The 21732-nt window shown below is 42.4% G+C and overlaps 1 protein-coding gene across 1 annotated transcript in view; it reads right to left on the reverse strand.

The window, feature by feature from the left end:
• The window catches only part of LOC124788649 (monocarboxylate transporter 2-like), a 69955-nt gene that overhangs the window by 40096 nt on the left and 8127 nt on the right, over window positions 1-21732 (reverse strand). Inside the window, exons 3-4 of the mRNA XM_047255925.1 lie at window positions 16283-16423; window positions 11290-11801 (exon numbers count right to left, since the gene is read on the reverse strand). Of these exons, the coding sequence (XP_047111881.1) occupies window positions 11290-11801; window positions 16283-16423 (653 nt within the window). The remainder of the gene's footprint in view (window positions 1-11289; window positions 11802-16282; window positions 16424-21732) is intronic.

The following is a 21732-nucleotide window of genomic DNA, read 5'->3' on the forward strand; positions in this document are numbered from 1 at the left end:
TTCTACGGATCAGAGCGTGGAATGTCAGATCCCTTAATCGGGCAGGCAGCTTAGAAAATTTAAAAAGGGAAATGGATAGGTTAAATTTAGATATAGTGGGAATTAGTGAAGTTCGGCGGCAGGAGGAACAAGGCTTTTGGTCAGGTGAATACAGGGTTATAAATGCAAAATCAAATACGGGTAATGCATTAGTAGTTTTAATGGTTAAAATGGCTCTGAGCACTATGGGACTTAACACCTGAGGTCATCAGTCCCTAGAACTAAGAATCTACTTAAACCTAACTAACCTAAGGACATTACACACATCCATGCCCGAGGCAGGATTCGAACCTGCGACCGTAGCGGTCGCGCGGTTCCAGACTGAAGCGCCTAGAACCGCTCGGCCACTCCGGCCGGCGTAGGTTTAGTAATGAATAAAATAATAGGAGTGTGGGTAAGCTACTACAAACAGCATAATGAACGCATTATTGTGGCCAAGATAGACACGAAGCAAACACCTACTACAGTAATACAAGTTTATATGCCAACTAGCTCTGCAGATGATGAAGAAATTGAAGAAATGTATGATGAGATAAAAAAAATTATTCAGGTAGTGAAGGGAGACGAAAATTTAATAGTCATGGGTGACTGGAATTCGAGAGTAGGAAAAGGGAGAGAAGGAAACATAGTAGGTGAATATGGATTGGGGGAAAGAAATGAAAGAGGAAGCCGTCTGGTAGAATTTTGCGCAGAGCATACGTTAATCATAGTTAACACTTGGTTCAAGAATCATAAAAGAAGGTTGTACACATGGAATAATCCTGGAAATAGTAGAAGGTATCAGATAGATTATATAACGGTAAGACAGAGATTTAGGAACCAGGTATTAAATTGTAAGACATTTCCAGGGGCAGATGTGGACTCTGGCCACAATCTATTGGTTATGAACTGTAGATTAAAACTGAAGAAACTGCAAAAAGGTGGGAATTTAAGGAGATGGGACCTGGATAAACTGACTAAACCAGAGGTTGTACAGAGTTTCAGGGAAAGCATAAGGGAACAATTGACAGGAATGGGGGAAAGAAATACAGTAGAAGAAGAATGAGTAGCTTTGAGAGATGAAGTAGTGAAGGCAGCAGAGGATCTAGTAGGTAAAAAGACGAGGGCTAGTAGAAATCCTTGGGTAACAGATGAAATATTGAATTTAATTGATGAAAGGAGAAAATATAAAAACGCAGTAAATGAAGCAGGCAAAAAGGAATACAAACGTGTCAAAAATGAGATCGATAGAAAGTGCAAAATGGCTAAGCAGGGATGGCTAGAGGACAAATGTAAGGATGTAGAGGCTTATCTCACTAGGAGTAAGATAGATACTGCCAACAGGAAAATTAAAGAGACCTTTGGAGAAAAGAGAACCACTTGTATGAATATCAAGAGCTCAGATGGAAACCCAGTTCTATGCAAAGAAGTGAAAGCAGAAAGGTGGAAGGAGTATATAGAGGGTCTATACAAGGGCGATGTACTTGAGGACAATATTATGAAAATGGAAGAGGATGTAGATGAAGATGAAATGGGAGATATGATACTGCATGAAGAGTTTGACAGAGCACTGAAAGACCTGAGTCGAAACAAGGCCCCGGGAGTAGACGACATTCCATTAGAACTACTGACGGCATTGGGAGAGCCAGTCCTGAAAAAACTCTACCATCTGGTGGGAAAGATGTATGAGAAAAGCGAAATACCCTCAGACTTCAAGAAGAATATAATAATTCCAATCCCAAAGAAAGCAGGTGTTGACAGGTGTGAAAATTACCGAACAATCGGTTCAATAAGCCACAGCTTAAAATACTAACGCGAATTCTTTACAGACGATTGGAAAAACTAGTAGAAGCCGCCCTTGGGGAAGATCAGTTTGGATTCCGTAGAACTATTGGAACACGTGAGGCAATACTGACCTTACGACGTACGACTTATCGGCGGGGTCAGGGATTTTCTCTGCCTCGTGATGACTGGGTGTTGTGTGATGTCCTTAGGTTAGTTAGGTTTAAGTAGTTCTAAGTTCTAGGGGACTGATGACCATAGATGTTAAGTCCCATAGTGCTCAGAGCCATTTGAACTATTTGACCTTACGACTTATTTTAGAAGAAAGATTAAGGAAAGGCTAACCTACGTTTCTAGCATTTGTAGTCTTAGAGAAACCTTTTGACAATGTTGACTGGAGTAGTCTCTTTCATATTCTAAAGGTGGCAGGGGTAAAATACAGACAGCGAAATGGTATTTACAATTTGTACAGAAACCAGATGGCAGTTATAAGAGTCAAGGGACATGAGAGGGAAGCAGCGGTTGGGAAGGGAGTGAGACAGGGTTGTAGCCTCTCCCCGATGTTATTCAATCTGTATAATGAGACAGCAGTAAAGGAAACAAAAAAAAATCGGAGTAGGTATTAAAATCTATGGAGAAGAAATAAAAACTTTGATGTTCGCCGATGACGTTGTAATTCTGTCAGAGTAAAACGAGGATAATGGAATGTAGTCGAATTAAGTCGGGTGATGCTGAGGGAATTAGATTAGGAAATAAGACACTTAAAGTAGTAAAGGAGTTTTGCTATTTGGGGAGCAAAATAACTGATGATGGTTGAAGTAGAGATGATATAAAATGTAGACTGGCAATGGCAAGGAAAGCGTTTCTGAATAAGAGAAATTTGTTAACATTGAGTATAGATTTAAGTGTCAGGAAGTCGTTTCCGAAAGTATTTGTATGGAGTGTAGCCATGTACGGAAGTGAAACATGGGCGATAAATAGTTTGGACAAGAAGAGAATAGAAGCTTTCGAAATGTGGTGCTACAGAAGAATGCTGAAGATTAGATGGGTAGATCACACAACTAATCAGGAGGTATTGAATAGAATTGGGGAGAAGAGGAGTTTGTGACACAACTTGACAAGCAGAAGAGATCGGTTGGTAGGACATGTTCTGAGGCATCAAGGGATCACAAATTTAGCATTGGAGGGCAGCGTGGAGGGTAAAAATCGTAGAGGGACACCAAGAGATGAATACACTAAGCAGATTCAGAAGGATGTAGGTTGCAGTAAGTATTGGGAGATGAAGAAGCTTGCACAGGATAGAGTAGCATGGAGAGCAGCATCAAACCAGTGTCAGGACTGAAGACCACAACAACAACAAGTTCGAACAACACGTCAGCGTTACGGAGATGCTTCTTGAACTCAAATGGGAATCACTGGAGGGAAGAAGGCGTTCTTTTTGAGAATCATTATTGAGAAAATTTAGAGAACCGGCATTTGAAGCTGAATTCCGAACGATTCTACTACAGCCAACAATCACTGCGCGTCAGGACCACGAAGATAAGATAACAGAAATTAGGGCTCATATGGAGGCATTTACACAACCGTTTTCCCATAGCTCTTTTTGCGAGTGGGACAGGAAAGGAAATGACAAGTAGTGGTAGACGAATCCCTCCGCCACGCACCACACGTTGGCTTGCGTATTAGGTGTAGCTGTAGACGTTGATGGATGGCCGTCCTGCCAAATACGTATCCTGTACAGAGTAAGATGGGGCAAGGGTTAGTGAACTCGCTTTCGGGAGTACTATTGTTCGAACCCTTTTCAGCCCATCCAAATTTAGGTTTTCGGTTATTACCCTAAATCGATTAAGGTATATATCGAGATAGTTCCTCAGTAAATTACGAGGGCGATATTCATCCCCTTACTTGTCTAATATGAGATTGTACTCCGCCTCTAATGACTTCACTGGCTATGGGACATTAAACTCTAACCTTTCTTCTTTCGAATCCAGTGTCTTGCCTTTGCGTTACCTCGCTCGATTCTAGCCGGAAGGCGTGCAGCGCTAACAACACCACCATCGATGTCACTCTCCATAAATTATTTGTGCATAAATGTAAGTGCATTCAAGAGAGCAGCCATACTGACACAACCCAGGCGAGATATGTGCCTAATTTATTCCTTGTATTGGCACCACACATCCTACTGACACTTTTTGCGATACTGGAGAAACCTCATTATCACCGTCTCACCTGGGATACAGAATGTTGACAAGGAACTTCCAGAACACTAATTATCGCCGTGTCACATGTTGTTTGGTGGCCGTGGAAGGTTTTAAGACATTTAAGGTGCATATGACGATTTGATTCCATTGCAAAAGGATAAAAAACCTGCCCAATATGAGTCAATGTTCCGACTCTTATAACAACGTTACCAACATTACGTTAAACTACAGTTTTCTTTTCTTTCGAAGATCTCTTAACTTATATGTAAGAGTACAAATGGCTACTGCTTGTCATATACGGGTTTGTAGTTTGTTAATTACTTCTATTCAGCCGGCTGGAAGTGGCCGTGCGGTTCTAGGCGCTGCAGTCTGGAACAGCGAGACCGCTACGGTCGCAGGTTCGAATCCTGCCTCGGGCATGGATGTGTGTGATGTCCTTAGGTTAGTTAGGTTTAACTAGTTTTAAGTTCTAGGCGACTAATGACCTCAGAAGTTGAGTCCCATAGTGCTCAGAGCCATTTGAAGCATTTTTGAACTTCTATTCAAACCACCTCCATTACCGAGCTCACTAGACTTCGGAGGTAATCAGTTCGATCGTGGTAGTGGAAGAGATATTGACCGCCAGTATTTGGCCAGTAAGTGGAGGAAAGATTCCACATCACCTGACTTTGCGCCGGTGCTCTGCGTTAAATTCCAAAACTCTGCGAAGTGTCTCAAGTACATTGTTAATGGTGATCGGCGTATCTGATTGACAGGCTAACCTCTGCGTCTCCCTTGGTGGCATTCAAGAGAGCAGACTATGCGATAACACCTGGTTTCATTCCCCCTATTGCTTCAGTCATAACACCGCAAGCACAACCCCACACTACACGAGCACTTATCAGTCATCCACATTTGACACTTCGTAATAAGCAGAGCAAGGCAACGCGAAATCACCTGCACTAGGACTTGGCCCATGACGCCAAAGCTTCATTCCCGTGTCCGTCACTTGTATTCTTTTTTTTCTTTTTTTGTTTACTTTATTTGGTCTTCATCATTATAACACTATTTAGCCACGCTTTTATTCTGAGCGTGCGGCCAACTTTGACATCTGTTCACGAAGTCCTCCGCCTTAGAGAATGGATTGATCAGGAGAAACAAGTTTCATCAGGATTTGGTAACTGTTGTCTTGTCTAATAGACTTTTTGTGGGGAAATAATGAAAGAGGCGTCTGAAAGAGATTTGTGCCCGTCTCGATTTACTGTAGGGTATTGCAGAGGATTTTCGTTACTGATGTTGCCTGTGTATCTGCATAATCCTCAAAAAGAAATGGATCGGGAAAAAATCGTTCAATAAATATACAATGAGTCTGTGGCTAACATCCCCAACTGCATAACTTCCGTCTATTATGCCTGTAGAATCCGCCGATAGTTCTAAAAACTTTCGTTTCCGTTATCAATATTTTAAAGTGGGTTGCAAAAATATTGCCTCTTAGAAGCCAGTGAACCAAAAGTGTGAAAAAATCTTATTGAAATCCTTAAAGTCGGTACTTAGGCTGTTAGGAAAGTAAGTTGAAATTGTATTTTTCAGCAGATGTATTACATTTTTATTCAGTTTCCTTCATCAGTATGTAGCCGGCCATGATTATTTCTTGTTGATCGGGCCGTCGACGAAGAGGTCATTAGAAACGGAGCACAACCTGGAATAAGGCCATTGTAGTGAATGAAATAGGACGCTTTCATTTGAAAGGAATCGTTCCAGCACTCCCCCTGATCGATCAGTGAAACCTACAGATAGATGCCCACACAGGGCTTTGAGTCATACTTCTCCTGAACATGAGTCATTTGTGCTGACTACTGACTCATCTCACTCGGTTTCTTGTTGGTGCTGTTGTGGTCCTCAGTCCGAGGACTTGTTTGATGGAACTCACCATGCTAGTTAGCGCTGTACAAGTCGGTTCATCTCAACGCACTTACTGGGACCTACATCCATTTGAACCTTCTTGGTACACTCGAACCTTGACCGCCTAGTAAAATCATTCTCTGTCCCCCGACGTCTCTCCATTACCAAATTAACAATTCTTGATGCCTCAGGATCTGTCCTATCCAACAATCATTTCTTTGCGTCAGGCTGTGTCATCAGTGCCGTATTCAGTGATTATTCTACCTATCCATCTAATCTTCAGCAGTATTCTGTAATATTTCGTTTAAAAAGTTTATACATCTTCTTGTCTGCACTGTTTATCGTCCAAATTTCACTTCCATATACGGCTACGCTCTACCCAAGAACTTTCAGAAATGGCTTACCAACATCTAAATGTAATGGTCATTTTATCCATGCTAGATCTTGTGAACTCCGCGGCCGTTAATGAATGTTGTCTACCGACCACAAATGTTTTTATATTAGAGCCGTAAACAGCTTCGGGCATTCATACCCGTCTTCAGATGGCTAAAGTTTCCAGTTACTTCAGTGTTTTCAAAAGCAGCTTCAGCTCCGGCGCTGTATAAGAATATTTCAGTTAAAACAAAAGTCTTGTAAACTATTTAACCTAGTGAGGCTGGGTGCGTTATTCATCACATTTAAATGTATATTCGATTCGAGATTCGCCCCTCATTCCAAGGTTAATACCAAGTACGTATCTACAAGTATGCTCGAACGACTTGTCTGGAATATCGGTAATAAAGTACATTCTGAAAATCTCATACTTTAATGGCTTAATGCCGAAATTGCAATTGCATGATAAAACACTGAAAAGAAATTGAAATTCTTTAAAAATTGTAGAAGCTGTGGACCCTTACTGCAAGAAAAAAAACTTTATTTCTTATGCCTGAAATATTAACACTTGTTCCAAATTTGTCTTCAGTTCCCTTCACTACCAGTTCAATGCAGGCAATTAATAACATGGGAGACACGGTACAAACCCGTGTCACTGACGTTTCAACTAAGTCTTCCCTTTCATGTCCTTCAACTCTTATAACCGCTTCTGGTTTCCGCACATGTCATAAATAATCGTTCACCCTTTATTTCATCCCTGATAATTTCAGAATTCCAAAGAGTATGTTCCAGTTCAAATAGACAAATGCTTTTTCTTCAATCTATCTTCTCAGACGAATCGTAAGATCAATATTGCCTCTCGTGTTCTTGCGTTTCTCTGGAACTCTAAATCATTCTCCTTCAGGATAGCGTCAACTAGTCGTGTTAATATTTTGCAACAATTAATTATTAAACTGATTGTTATTGTTCATAAACTACAGTAATCAGAGATGCGTTGTACTGATCTATTTTCGATTCACATTACTATAGAACGGATATGTGTAGCGAAATAAACGAAGTCAGTTATCCTCCCAGCAATAACATTAACACAAAATGCCCACACTGTGTTTTGGCTCTGAGCACTATGGGACTTAACAAAAAAAAAATGGCTCTGAGCACTATGGGACTTAACTTCTGAGGTCATCAGTCCCCTAGAACTTAGAACTACTTAAACCTAACTAACCTAAGGACATCACATCATCCATGCCCGAGGCAGGATTCGAACCTGCAACCGTAGCGGTCGCGCGGTTCCAGACTGTAGCGTCTAGAACCGCTCGGCCACTCCGGCCGGCGGGACTTAACATCTGAGGTCATCAGTCCCCACTGGGTTTTACTAGGGAGAGTTAACGGCTTAGTCAGTTCTCTTTCCATGTTTCTTCGATTTGAGAAAGATGTACGGCTTCCTTTTTCTAGCGAAAAACCATTAGTTCAGAGTGAAGGAAGTTGTTTTGCAGTGGTCTACATGGTAGCACCAACATTCGATACAGGCACGCTTAAAAAATGTGCGATATCTTAGTGACTATACTGTCTTTGTCTGTGGGACAGCTAACGTGAAAGAAGTGTAATACTGATCGTTGTTAATTGAGGTCTATACTCTACTTTCTGTTCATTTATGTTAACACAGTTAACAAGATAGTGAGTTCTCTAGTGTTAAGCGCCGCTTAATTATAAGAGAAAAGCAAGTGTTCCTTGCGAAAAGCAAATATGGTTCCCAGTAAAAAGCTGTGTACGACGCTGAAAACTGATCAGCCGCGGTGGGCAATACATTGGCACTGTCTTAGTAGACAACGACGCTACGAGCCAGTAGACAGACCAACAGCGTCATATTATAGAAACTGCCAACATTGACGCATCTGGCGATAACTACATGCTGTTCTGAAATAGTTGGTTGTAATGCGTGTGGCACATACGAATTGTTGGTCCTAATGATCAGATTATCTTTGGACATCCAACAGGCATCAGCTGCAGAGAATCTGTAGATTATTTGGTATACGAATCCAAACCATAGAGTTTGATACTACTATATATCTGATTTATTCCAAAGGCAACCGGTTTCCGTATTCCAGTGTGCCATCATCAGACCCTCTACGGTAACATAGTTGGGTTGGTTGTTTGGGGGAAGACACCAAACAGCGAGGTCATCGGTCTCATCGGATTAGCGAAGGAAGTCGGCCGTGCCCTTTCAGAGGAACCATCCCGGCATTTGCCTGAAGTGATTTAGGGAAATCATGGAACAGGTAAATCAGGATGGCCGGACCCGGGATTGAACCGTCGTGCGGCCGGCCGAGGTGGCCGAGCGGTTCTAGGGGCTATAGTCTGGAACCGCGCGACCGCTACGGTCGCAGGTTCGAATCCTGCCTCGGGCTTGGGTGTGTGTGATGTCCTTAGGTTAGTTAGGTTTCAGCAGTTCTAAGTTCTAGGGGACTGATGACCTCAGAAGTTAAGTCCCATAGTGCTCAGAGCCATTTGAACCATTCCCGAATGCGAGTCCAGTGTGCTAACCACTGCGCCAACTCGCTCGGTGGTAACGTAGTGGCTGAGCTTATATTGCCAGAAAAAGTGTCATGCAAAAGCGAACTATACGCTGGTACCGATTTTTAGTTCGCTTCTGCTTGATTTTTTGTCTGGCAGTACAAGCTCAGCCACTGTGCCACCACAGAGGGTCTTATGATCACATAATAAAATGCCATAACCGGTTGCCCCTGGAATAAGTCGGAGATGAAAATACAGCTGTTGGTTTATTTATTGATGGTTATATGTTTACTTGTGGCTTGTTTTATATCTAAAACCGTCGATATGAACAAAAATTGGAGGTGAAATGTGATTTCATTTTCTGACTTATGGTTGTTTAAGGATAGATTCATTATAAAATGAGAGGTTATAAGAGCAATTGACTGACGTTTAATTTCTTCGACTACCAAACGAAGAATTACGAATGAAGTGATTTAAAATGTGAATAAGGTTCTAGTAGAAATGATAAGAAACAACTGTCACTTCCTAAGATACAACTACCAATTGTTACGAACACCCAGCTAATTATAACAAAAGGAAATGTAGAGGTCGTGACGTGTTAACTTCAGCGAAGCCTGTGCATGAACGCTCTGTATTACGTTCGACAGTTCATGCAGTACGGTGTTTGCCGAAAGTTATTGTGAAACCGATTGGTGCGGTACGGCAACATGTCTACAAGACATCATTTGCTTGCTTACGAACATGGATGAGCAGCTGCGTGGCTCGTAGCCGATCGAAGTGTCTCTAGTGCGGCCAGAGTAACAGCTGCTTTCAAAAGTGTGATCTCGCGATTAAAAACGGCCGCTGAAGGTGGATATGCTATGCGAAAGCATGTCGGTGGCCGTTCACGGAACACCACACCGCAGGAGGATCGATACGTAGCCCTAGAGGAACAGATATCTCACTCCTGAGCAGATAGGTGCAGACTTTGCTACAGTTACTGTAGCCGTGTCACGGCAATTAAATCAGGCTGGTTTCTATGCTCGATAGCCTGTTAAATGCATCCCACTTCAACGACGCCATCACCGACAAAGAGATCGGTGGTGTAACGAGCATGTTTGTTGGGGTCAGCAACAGTGGTCCAGAGTGATGTTCTCCGACGAATATTGCTCCACTGTGGCAAGTGATTCTGGCCAGCAATTAGTGTGGAAAAAGAGGGGAACACATTACACACCACAGAATGCTCATGAACGTTATCGGAATGGTCTTGGCGTTTTGGTGTTGGCATGCGTTATCCACGACGGCCGAACACCGTTGCATGTCTTTGACAGAGGTACCGTTATAACACAGTGGTATTGCAAGGGGAGATTATTCTGGTTTATGTCCGTCTGTTTAGGGGCGCTGTAGGTCCCGACTTCCTGTTTGTGGACGACTGTGCCCCTGAAGTGTCGGACACACTGGAAAGTGAAACTATTGAACATATGGAATGGCCTGCTTACTCCACGGACCTTAAACCTATAGAGCAAGCCTGGGACGTTCTACGCAGGCGAACACCCCCTCTCCAAACCGCACGATAGAGAGAAGTGGATCAATATCCCACAATGAATCCTCAACAACTTGGTAGGCAGCCTGCATAACAGGTGCAAAATGTGCAATTCTGACTTGAGTCAAACATGTACGTTATTTATGCCTGTTATCCTGCTTTCCCATGTGGTGAAATCTGTACCATTTTTCATAACGAGTATACCACTCTACAGCTATCACGCGCGTACAGTGTTTTACGTCGTGCCCCTGATTATTCCTGTCCAATAATGTCTCTGTTCCTTTACAGTTGTCAAGAAGTGATATGTACTATCAGTAGCTGTTTTTATAGTGTTTTATAGTTGTTTGAATTGTCCTTATAAATTATGGTATATACTGCCACAGACTGTTCCATTCTTGTCAGCCTCACAAGCTTGACCCAAACTTTTCTTCCCGTCATGTATGCCTTTTACAGAATTATTTAACACCATAGTTTTACTACTTTCTGCTTGTTTCATTTATATGTAAGTAGCAGGAAGAAAACGATGTTACACTTGCACTAGTTTTCTGTTTACACAGCATTCTATTATATATTTTCTCTAGGAAGATTAATCTGACTACGACTGCAATATGCTTAGATCAAGTATTACCTATCTACAAAAGATGTTGAACAGTGCCTGAAAATGATTGCGATTTTCTTAAATGCAATATATATATACATATTTAAGAAAGCTATAAAGATCAGCCACCCAGAAAATTATATATGCATTACTTTATGTTTAAATATTTTGCGGGACATAAAGTAAAATTTTCATTGCATTTCACAATGAACTGTACAATTATGAAATCCTTTACCAGTCCGCTAGGAGCTATTGATTTCTTTACGATTATGCTAAGCCTTAGGACTAAGGAATCCGTAAGTAGTTACTACTTACAGCTTTAGTACTATACTGTGATTTTGGTATTTAAATTTCAAGTAAATAAAGAAATAGAAAACTGTGTGTGGCAAGGTCATTGTACTCACATTAGAATTGTTGCTTTTCTCGATAAGATCCCGTTTTTCTTCTTCTCGCTGCGTCACCAGGTCATCCGCAGGCATTCTCTCCTCTTCGTCCAGATTAATAGGGCCGTTGGAAGCCTCTTTCTGCTCCTCACTGACTTGATTGGCTTCCTCATTCACATAATCCACTCCCGCCATCTTTCCAATAACTCCCTTCCTTTCTTCCCCGGCAACATGAGGTCCGGATTCCTGGTCTGCCGACTTACGATGGGTGTCGGCACCCCCGTCATTCCCCTCATATCTTAAAGGTTTCATAGGGAGAGCTGCGGGTATAATCAACAGTACAAGCGCGCTGATTATAAACTGAGTGGTTCTGAAGCCGAGAGCAGCAACTAGTTTTTGTGTCATTACGGGCACTCCGACTCCTCCCACGCCTATTGCGAACTGTACGAAGCCCATGACAAAAGTCCTTTTGCGGTCGAAATATGAGTTGATTGAAGTGAAAATCGCTGGTGCGATGAGTCCAGAACCAGCACCTGCAAAAGAACGATAAATGATTTTTTCTACTGAATACATTGGACGAAAACAGTAAAACACTGTTATTTAATCTAATATACACACATCGAAAAAGTCTTGCATCGCCCCAGTTCCCAGAACTCCTGAAGACAGACGTTGACAGTCCCTTTGACTGTTCAGAGATGTCACTAAACCCACCCAAAGATATAAATAACCATACACGAGCAGCAAATATTAGACGGAGGGGGTCCGACAGACGATCAGTTCAAGGCACACCACAAGGAAGGAGGTACACGGCTCGTGTTGTCTGCAGTTCAACCATACCTAGACGGTCAGTACCACGGTTCGATTGCGTCCAGATTGTTACTTTGTGCCAGGAAGGGCTCTCAACAAGGGAAGTGTCCAGGCGTTTCGTAGTGAACCAAAGCGATGTTGTTCGTACATAGAGGAGATACAGAGAGACAGGAACTGTCGATGACATGTCTCGCTCAGGCCGCCCAAGTGCTACTACTGCACTGGATGACCGCTACCTGCGGATTATGGCTCGGAGGAACGCTGACAGCAACGCCACTGAGCTGAATAATGCTTTTCGTACAGTCACAGGACGTCGTGTTACGACTCAAACTGTCCGCAAGAGGCTGCATGATGCGCAACTTCACTCCCGACGTTCATGGCGAGGTCCATCTTTGCAATCACGAAACCATGCAGCACGGCCCGACAACATGCCGAATGGATCGCTCAGGATTGGCATCACGTTCTATTCACCGATGAGTGTCGCATATGCCTTCAACCAGACAATCGTCGGAGACGTGTCTGGAGGCAACCCGGTCAGGCTGAATGCCTTAGACGCACTTCCCAGAGAGTGCAGCAAGGTTTTTGGGTGGCATTATTTGGGACCGACGGAGGGCGCTGGTGGTCATGGAAGGCGCCGTAACGGCTGTACTATACGTGAATGCCATCGTCCGACCGATAATGGAACCATGTCGGCAGCGTGTTAGCGAGGCATTCGTCTTCAAGGGCGACAATTCGCGCCCCCATCGTTCACATCTTGTGAATGACTTCCTTCAGGATAACGACATCGCTCGACTAGAATGGCCAGCACGTTCTCCAGACATGAACTCTATCGAACATACCTGGGATAGATTGAAAATGGCTGTATATGGACGATGTGGCCCACCAACCACTATGAGGAATCTACACCGAATCGCCTTTGAGGAGTTGGACAATCTGGACCAACAGTGCCTCGATGAACTTGTGGATAGTATGCCACGACAAATACAAGCATGCATCAATGAAAGAGGGCACGTGCTGCTGGGTATTAGATGTACCAGTGCATACAGCAATCTGGACGACCACCTGTGAAGGTCTCGCTGTATGGTGCTACAACATGCAATGAGTGTTTTTCATGTGCAATATGATGTTTATGTTGATCTCTATTATAATTTTCTGTACAGGTACCAGAACTCTCGGAAACGAGGTGATGCAAAACTTCTTTTGATGTGTGTAGTATTTCACCTTCCCGAAACTGATACTAAATTTCCACACATACTGTAATAATTACAGTAAGAATCTAACAATGCCGTTACTTAGGAGAGAGAGACCGAATGCTTACTGCTGGGATGGATACTCTTGGAGTACATCTGGAATTGAAGGGGCGTCCGGGGACAGCCAGTCTGCACCAGCGCATTCTAGTGGTGTTGCCTGCAGGCGGCTACGCTATCTCACAGGTTCTCCCTTTACAGGTTCACTTCTAAAATTGTCAACAAAGGTGAGCGCGAGTCACCGGGGCTTTTGGTGAACTGGGGGCTCTTATTAGTAATACTCCTCGCCATTTTATTCACGCTTGTGCCCAAGTCGCACCCTCCTTCATCTCTTCCTGTTATCTCGCCACAGGTATACGCCGAACAGGAGGGCTGAAAAGGTATGGGTACCGTTTGCTGCTTCAGCTAACGCTCAAATTTCGACGAATGGTTTTGTACGGTCCCTAGTGGTTCCAACTTGTACATGAGAGCAAAATGTGCACTCACGCTACATTCCAAAGGGGTGAGATAATGTTCAGTGGATTTACAGCCCCATAATACCTTTAGAGAAGGGTTTAATCATCAAGGAGGTGTAAATTGTATCAAAGGTTGTCAAGAATATCGTCCTGTTGCTCATCGGCTTGTGAACTGTTGTTTTCGACTGCGAAATGCATGGGAATGAACGTCCCAGGGTAAGGAATGATTTTATTGATGCCCTGTACGAGCACTCCCTGGGGCATCCCCTTGTCTATTTTGAGCGGCGGTGAATATGGAATATTTTCGTCGACCACTCATAAGAAAAGGGCGTTATTTCAACCCTGAGCGTCGTGGTTATGAGATCCATCACGTAGGCATCACAAGGAGGGGTGAAATGTGGGCAAGAAGACTCGGGCGTACTTTCCATAATGAATTGCGAGCACGGTTAACTACTTAGTCACCGTTATTTGCAGTGATTGTTAGTGTGCGACGTGTAATATATTTCAGCCGGGAGATATTGGTATTTCCACTCTTCATTGCTATCAGTTCGTTTGTTGCAGTGGTGATCACTTGCGAGTGCGGTCTAGTATTTAGTCACGTGGTATTTCAGAGGTCCAGAGGTAGATTATTTTTCGCAAATTGGAAGCTGTTTACAGTCCCGTGTCGTAGTGATTCAATCTAATGCTTTGCGCACTCAATTTCCGTTATCCTCTCTTGCATCTCAGGCTGTTTACTGTGTTACTGGAAGGCGTATATAGAAAACTCGCATTTCTTTGATTACCAGAAATCCTGTTCACGTTCACATTCACGTACTGTAAAGCCCAAGTGGTGCATATGAACTGTTTGACTATTTGGAGTTTTCTGATTAGTGGTTCTCACGTATGCTCTCTTCAATCATTTTCGTAATTTTCGTGAGTAATCTTGAAGCACGTGTTACGCGACACCATGTTGGATACACGTGTTGCTAATATCCTCTACTGTTAATTTACTGATTATCTACGGTTCATATAATGAAGTAGTTCAGTCATGCACACTTTCTCCCATGAATTACTAATAAATATCCCACCCTCTACGTGTATAATTTTCGGGTCAGATCAAGGAGAGTTTCGTCGATGACGCCGGGACGGAGATTTGCTGTGGCGGATTTTTATAGAATGTATTTTGACGTTTACATGTAATTGCGCAGAACATAATATGAGGCATCTAGCTTTTGCAACAGCACGTTCAGATTTCTCCCTGAGCTACATCAGTACCGTATTCAATTACTTTGGTGAGATATTTATTTTCAGTGCTACATCATTCCGGTTTATTTTCAGATAAGAATATTGTGATTACATTCAAGGGGAATCAGCCCATTTCACCGTGCTTAGCTACAAGCTAACCACATTTACACTCTACATTTCTGAGAGGCATTTATAAGTGATTACACCCTCTTGGATGTTCAGTTCCACAATCTACACATATCTGTTTGACGTTGGGTGGATTTTTGTATGTGTTTGTTATTGTGATTAGTTCTTTTGCTCACTTCGCAGTCAGGTAGCATTTACAAACTGATAATTGGATCATGAACATTCATGTAACAGTACTTAGCTTCATGAACTGGGGCTTAGTCTAAATTCATTCAGTTCTAAACGCAGCGCTCAACTTACAGCATATGGTCCCAGTTCACCTTCTACATGAGAAAACCGTGTGATTATATCGTCTTCTGAATCACTCCAACAAGTTGAGACCTAACAAAAATGGTTCAAATGGCTCTGAGCACTATGGGACTCAATATCTGAGGTCATCAGTCCCCTATAACTTAGAACTACTTAAACCTAACTAACCAAAGGACATCACACACATCCATGCCCGAGGCAGGATTCGAACCTGCGACCGTAGCGGTCACGCGGTTCCAGACTGAAGCACCTAGAACCACACGGCCACAACGGCCGGCTGAGACCTATCCTGTGAAGGTGAATACGGGGGCTTTCACGATGTAAGCGCTCGCTTTTCATGGCCGTTAAGTATAACGAATATCCCAACCCCAAACTGTACCGTCATGTTGGATTAATAATAAATATGTGTGGCCTGGTATATAACATGCGCATACAGCAGTATGGGATAACGTGCCACTGCTGAATTTTTGTACGGTGAGTTTTAATTAGTCCTAACATATTTAAGGATTTGATTTTATACTGTATTTAACTTTTAACCTACTACTAAGGCACTGAGTTCGTATAGCTTCTTTTTATTAGCATCCTTGAAAATAGCCTAAAACCGAAATTTTGCAATAGCCCAACAAATAAAGAAAACAAGTGAAACTTCAGCCAGTGTCAAGACATTTAAACAATCAACTATTAAAGTACGCGTGAGTGTGTCACACACGCATCCCGTTTCATGCCATCAGTGTCTCATATATGCCTTAATGCTCACGATGAAGGATAATCACAAAGTTCTACCATTTTTAATTTATTCAAGTGCAATGTAATATAGATAGCTACTGGGGCAATCATTGTACTTACCCATGATAACAGAACAAAGTATGAACTGCACGAGAGACGTCCCAAGTGCAATACACCCGTTTCCTAATCCGTATAGCAGGCCGCCCATCATTGCAATCTGTCTGAAGGAGAATCTCCTGAAGAGTGTGTTGCATAAGAGTCCTGAAACACGCAGAGGCAAAATATTCTTCGATTATATATTAGAAATCTGCCAAAACAAAATGCCTTTCTTGGGTGGAAGTAACCAACCCTAAAGACACAGTATATCATTGTGGTGTGGTTTACCTGAAATGAGGTGACCGCATCGTTTCGATGAAAGGTCGTCTTTTGTGCCTGATAGAAATCAATTGATTATTACAGATATGACGCAGGGTTTAACCTAATGCCCTGGTTAACGCAAGACACTTCTCAATCCGTTAAAATTTTTGTCTCTGGTAGCCGCTTCAATGAAGTAAGCAACGCTTCAGCAAACGGATTTACAGTAAATGCGAGTTAGGTCAGATCAGTGAGCACTCACACTGCTTACGTATTTCTCTCTCTCTCTGTCTCTCCCTCTTCCTCTCTCTCTCTCCCGATCTTGCTCATGTAACTTATTGTTTGGTACATATTCAGATTTAACTGTAATTTCTGATACCAACAGCTTTTTATCATAACTAATACTCTGTTTTCAGTCTTTATCTGTTGTAGAAAAGACTCACTGAGTACTGAGAGCCATATTTTACTAGAAAAAGTACAAAGTGTTATTTAACGATATGGGAAACATTGTCAAGACAATATCCCCATGCTTACGTAACAGTATGTTTCGCATGACGTCCCCACGAAATGTTATAATACCTTTGAGTTTGTTAGACAGATTACTTATTACGAACCGATACTGGAATATGCTCTTGTTAGACATAGGGAACAGAAGATCGGGTGGCGCCTGCTTCGAATATGCACTGATGGAAAAAAGGATTGAACCACCATTAAGGAGTTGTAAGACATAAACAAAAGTTGGTAGGCATGTTTCAACATCTGAAAGATTTCGCGAGAGTCGTATAAGAGCGGCACTAGTAGCGCCAATATAAAGATGCAAATCAGGTTTCTTTAAATACACGCTGTAACGGTCATAAGCGTTCTTTCTCTTTGAGATTGGACGTGGTGAGTTGATGTTAGTAAAGAATGCCTTTAAGACGATAAACAGGCCTTTATCAACACCTGACTGAGTTTTAATGAGGTCGTGTAATAATACTAAGAGAAGCTGCGTGTATCTTCTGTGATACTGAAGGAAGTCTTGGTAGGAATGTAGCTACTGTGCATGATTATTGGCAGCGGTGGTCACGGGAATGTTGCAAGCAGACCGGGCTCCAGACGACCACGAGGAACTACCCAGAGGGAAGTCCATCGTGTTCGGCAATAAGAATACATAAAACCTTCATTTTAACGCTGATTATTTTCGAAAATGCCTTTTAATGAAATATAGGTGACTACTTTTTCTCATGCATTCCTTTCGTCCTTTTTACATTTTCCTAACAAACATCTCGACTTTTTGGTAACATATTTGAAATTCAGTATTGAATTACTGGTCTTTGCATCAACATGAATCTCAACTTTTCGCTCATTTCTTTAAAAAATATAGTTGTTCAAATCAATGTTAATATATCATGTAGAATATCTTCATGATTTATATTCATTTCAGTTTGTCATCTAATGAATTCATCTTTGTATGTTAGTAAATTAAAGCGTCCCGCTGCGTTTTTCTATCTATATGTAAAGGCCAATTTCAGGTACTACAGTGGGAACTGTGACAGGTTTTCACCAATAGACAGACTGGTTCACGAAGAAGGTTTGTGTCTATAATTTATTACCGCTACCAGCCATAGGTAATTTAGTGCTACTCTTGTAAAACCAGGGAAGGTCACTACTTAGACCCTAATTCGTATAGTAGAATTCTATACAATTAAATAAGACCTTAACTGCTGCGTTAAAGGCTTTTACATAAAAAAGTGCTCTTTAGAGGTTTTTGGGTGTTACTTATTACAGTTTCGCCTGGTAGCATCCTGGCTTTGTGCATGCATGGAGAAAGGTGACGGGGTGATGCTTGGTGCATAGGGCAGTGTAGCCTGTGACGCTCCGTTACCAATACCAGAAACGTCATTCTGCTGCGTTTCGCTGAAGCGTGCACTTTCTGGATGACGTGGAACATTTAGCGTTGATTTTCATATTAGTACAGGTATGATCGAGGTACTTTAAGAATGTAGCTTTCGTTAGAGCTGCCATGAAAAAACACAGGTATGAAATTGAGAAGCAATAGCGACAGTTTGCTGAGCAGATATAAGTTTATCTAGTGTGGTGCTTGGCTTCAGATTCTAGTTGTCATGAGGTTCTTCGACTTCGTGCGGTGGCGCCAGCTGTAAGCGACTGGTTGAAGGGCGCCCGGACAGCCAGAGCAGGCAGTCTGGTGTGATCATGTCGGAATACTGTACTTGAAAACTGCAAGCTCCGGTTAGTTGATGCAGCAACGGGAAGTTAGGCGTCGTAGTCGTTTGACTCTCGGCCACGTTTTCTGCGGCACGCTGCTGGATAGCATTTCTACTGGAATCCGAATTAGCGCCCAGCATTCTACGAATTCCTGTCTAATTAGCTACGACACCTTGGAGTATTAGAGTGGGTTGAACTTCGAGGAGTGGAAATCTTTTCGATTAGTTATACGGCATTCCAAGGAGTATTAAACACATGCGGTATGTTTCTTCTGTTACCTAATGTGGCTTGTTTAATCTATACTGTGTCCTCCGGGATTGTGAATTTCTTACTCGCTGTTCTGAGTTTTCGTTTCCGAACTCGTGTGTACGGGGTTAAATAAGGAAAATTGTTCTGAGCTTGCAAACGTAACAGAGCCTCCCGTATGGCAGTGGATGTTGCTGACACAACTAGCTGAGCACTGGAGCTGAAGTTTTGAAGTTGCCACCACTGTGGGTGTTGGGCGTTGATCTTGTACGGTCCAGTTGTAAGAAGTGACATATTTACATAAGTTTTACCCAAGTGCTTCCTGTATTAAATTGATTTAATATCCTGGACCACAGTCGTGGCCAGAGAGTGTGATGTTAAAATGTCATGTAATGTATTTTAAGACAGATATTGTAGTGGTTAGTAGTTCTATCTTTGCCACTTTGCCTTGGGGTTCCAGAACGTAAGTGGGGCTGGTCATAATAGTGGTTTAATGGGGCGTAATTTTCTGTTATTTTATGGAAATGCTTGTTACATGTTGAGCTTTGTTCTGAAAGAGTTCTGTTGTAAGGCATATTCTCTTGTGTAGAATAATTACTGTGCAGAGTGTAGTTTGTGGGTTTATTAATGTATTCTGAAAAACTAACTTCGATTGAACTGGGCTATAGTATCCATATCTGGGGAGGGGCAGGAAGGAAGATAATACTCTTCTAATAGTACATGAAGCAGAATTTAGTTTTCGAACAAGATTCTGAATATGGGCCTTCCACGACAGGTACCTCGACGCCCAGGAACTTGAACTGGTCAGTCTCACCAATCACATGCCCCTTCTGTATAATCAAACAAAAGTTTTTGTTGAATTGTTGAATTCCTTGTTACCAAAAGCAAAAACTGAGTTTTACTGTAATTTAGTATCAATTTCTTTTCTACAGGCTTTGAATTTATGTCTTGAACTGCATTATTTAATACTGTGTCAATATTGCACACAACATCCTTCATTACCAAGCTGATGTCATCAACAAACAAAAGTATTTTAGAATCACCTGTAGTACTGAAGGCATATCATTTATATATAAATAAGTAACAGTAACAGCTCCAGCACCGACCCCTGGTCACCCCACCATCCTCCCCCCCCCCCCCCCCCACTTAACTGTGCCCCGTTGGAATTGTACGTGGTAGCCAGTCGCAAACCTCCAGAAGATGACCATCTACTGTCTATCCTTAAAGTAAGAGGTGACCAGTAGTGAACTACTCTCCTTATTCCATAATGGTCCAACTTCTGCAGCCATATTTTGCGATCAACACAAACGAACGCCTTAGTTAAATCATAGAAGACGCCTAGCGTTCGCAACCTTTTATTTAATCCGTCCAGAGCCCCCTAGAGAAAAGATAATATAACAGTTTCAGTTGTTAAACCATTTCTAAAATCGAACTGTACATTTGACAACAAATTATGTCAACTGACGTCTTGTAACCTGTGGACGCACCCTCTGTATAAGTAGCTGCCAGTGATACTCTTCATATGACTGTATTTATGTAATATTTTTGCTCTATTCCGTAGGAATTAAGCTTTTCCCTTAAATTTTTTACTAATAAATTGTAAGCGTTTAATTAATAAATGTTTGAGTTGTAATTCTGTACTTTAATAACCCAAATATCGCTCGACTACACCATGTGGAACACTAGAGAGAGTCAGAAGTACAAACAGTGGCCCAACGTGGCGCTCATCCCAGCGTTGCCAGTTAGCATGGTAGGCAACGGTTGGGGCGCGAGGCTTGGGACAGACAGACACTGGAGAGACGACACCGCAAAGTATTCTGCATCCTTCCGGGTCTCGCACCACCCGTGTCACATGAAAACTACCGTAACGGCTTGGCGGAATGATACATCGCATCTGACCAATGACAGCAAACGGGCATTAAATGGTGTCGTAGAAGGCATAGAGAAGCGGAGACCAGGCAGTCAAAAAGCCCTACACACAAATGAATGAGGAATACCGGTCTGGTGTCGTTAATAACTGATCTACGAATTTTGAAGTTGCCTAGTCGTCCGAGATGCACGCATGGTCCTCACCAGAGGATTGAGTCACTGAAGATTGTGGGCCATGTCTGAACTCTGATATTCATAATTTTAGGAGACAGTAATATACACTGAGGTGGCAAAAGTCACGGGATGCCTCCTAATATCGTGTCGGACATCAATTTTCCTCGCGTAGTGCAGCAACTCGACGTGGCATGGACTCAACAAGTCGTTTCAAGTTCTGTGCAGAAACACTGAGCCACACCTGTACAGCCATTCATAACTGTTAAAGTGTTGCCGGTGAAGGATTTTGTGCATGAACTGACCTCCCAATTTTGTCTCATCAGTGTTCAGTGGCATTCATGTTGGGCAATCTGAATTGCCAAATCATTCGCTCGAATTATCCAAAATGATCTTCAAACCAGTCGCGAACTGTTGTAGCCCAGTGACGTGATGCATAGTTGTTTTGAACATGAATTCCATGAAAGGCTGCAATTGGTCTCCAAGTGGCCAAACATAACCAATGTCCAATCAATGATCCGTTCAGCTGGACCTTAGGACCCAGTCCATTCCTTGTATACACAGCTCACACCATTATGGAGCCACCACCAGCTTGCAAAGTGCTTTTTTCACAACTTGGTTTAATAGAGTCTGCACCACACTCAGCTCTTACCAAATGAAATCAGGAGTCGTCTGACCAGTCCGTCTATGGTCCAACCAATATGGTCACGACACCAGAAGAGGCA

This window comes from Schistocerca piceifrons, chromosome 3, assembly GCF_021461385.2.
Source record: "Schistocerca piceifrons isolate TAMUIC-IGC-003096 chromosome 3, iqSchPice1.1, whole genome shotgun sequence".
Taxonomy (NCBI): Eukaryota; Metazoa; Arthropoda; class Insecta; order Orthoptera; family Acrididae; genus Schistocerca; species Schistocerca piceifrons.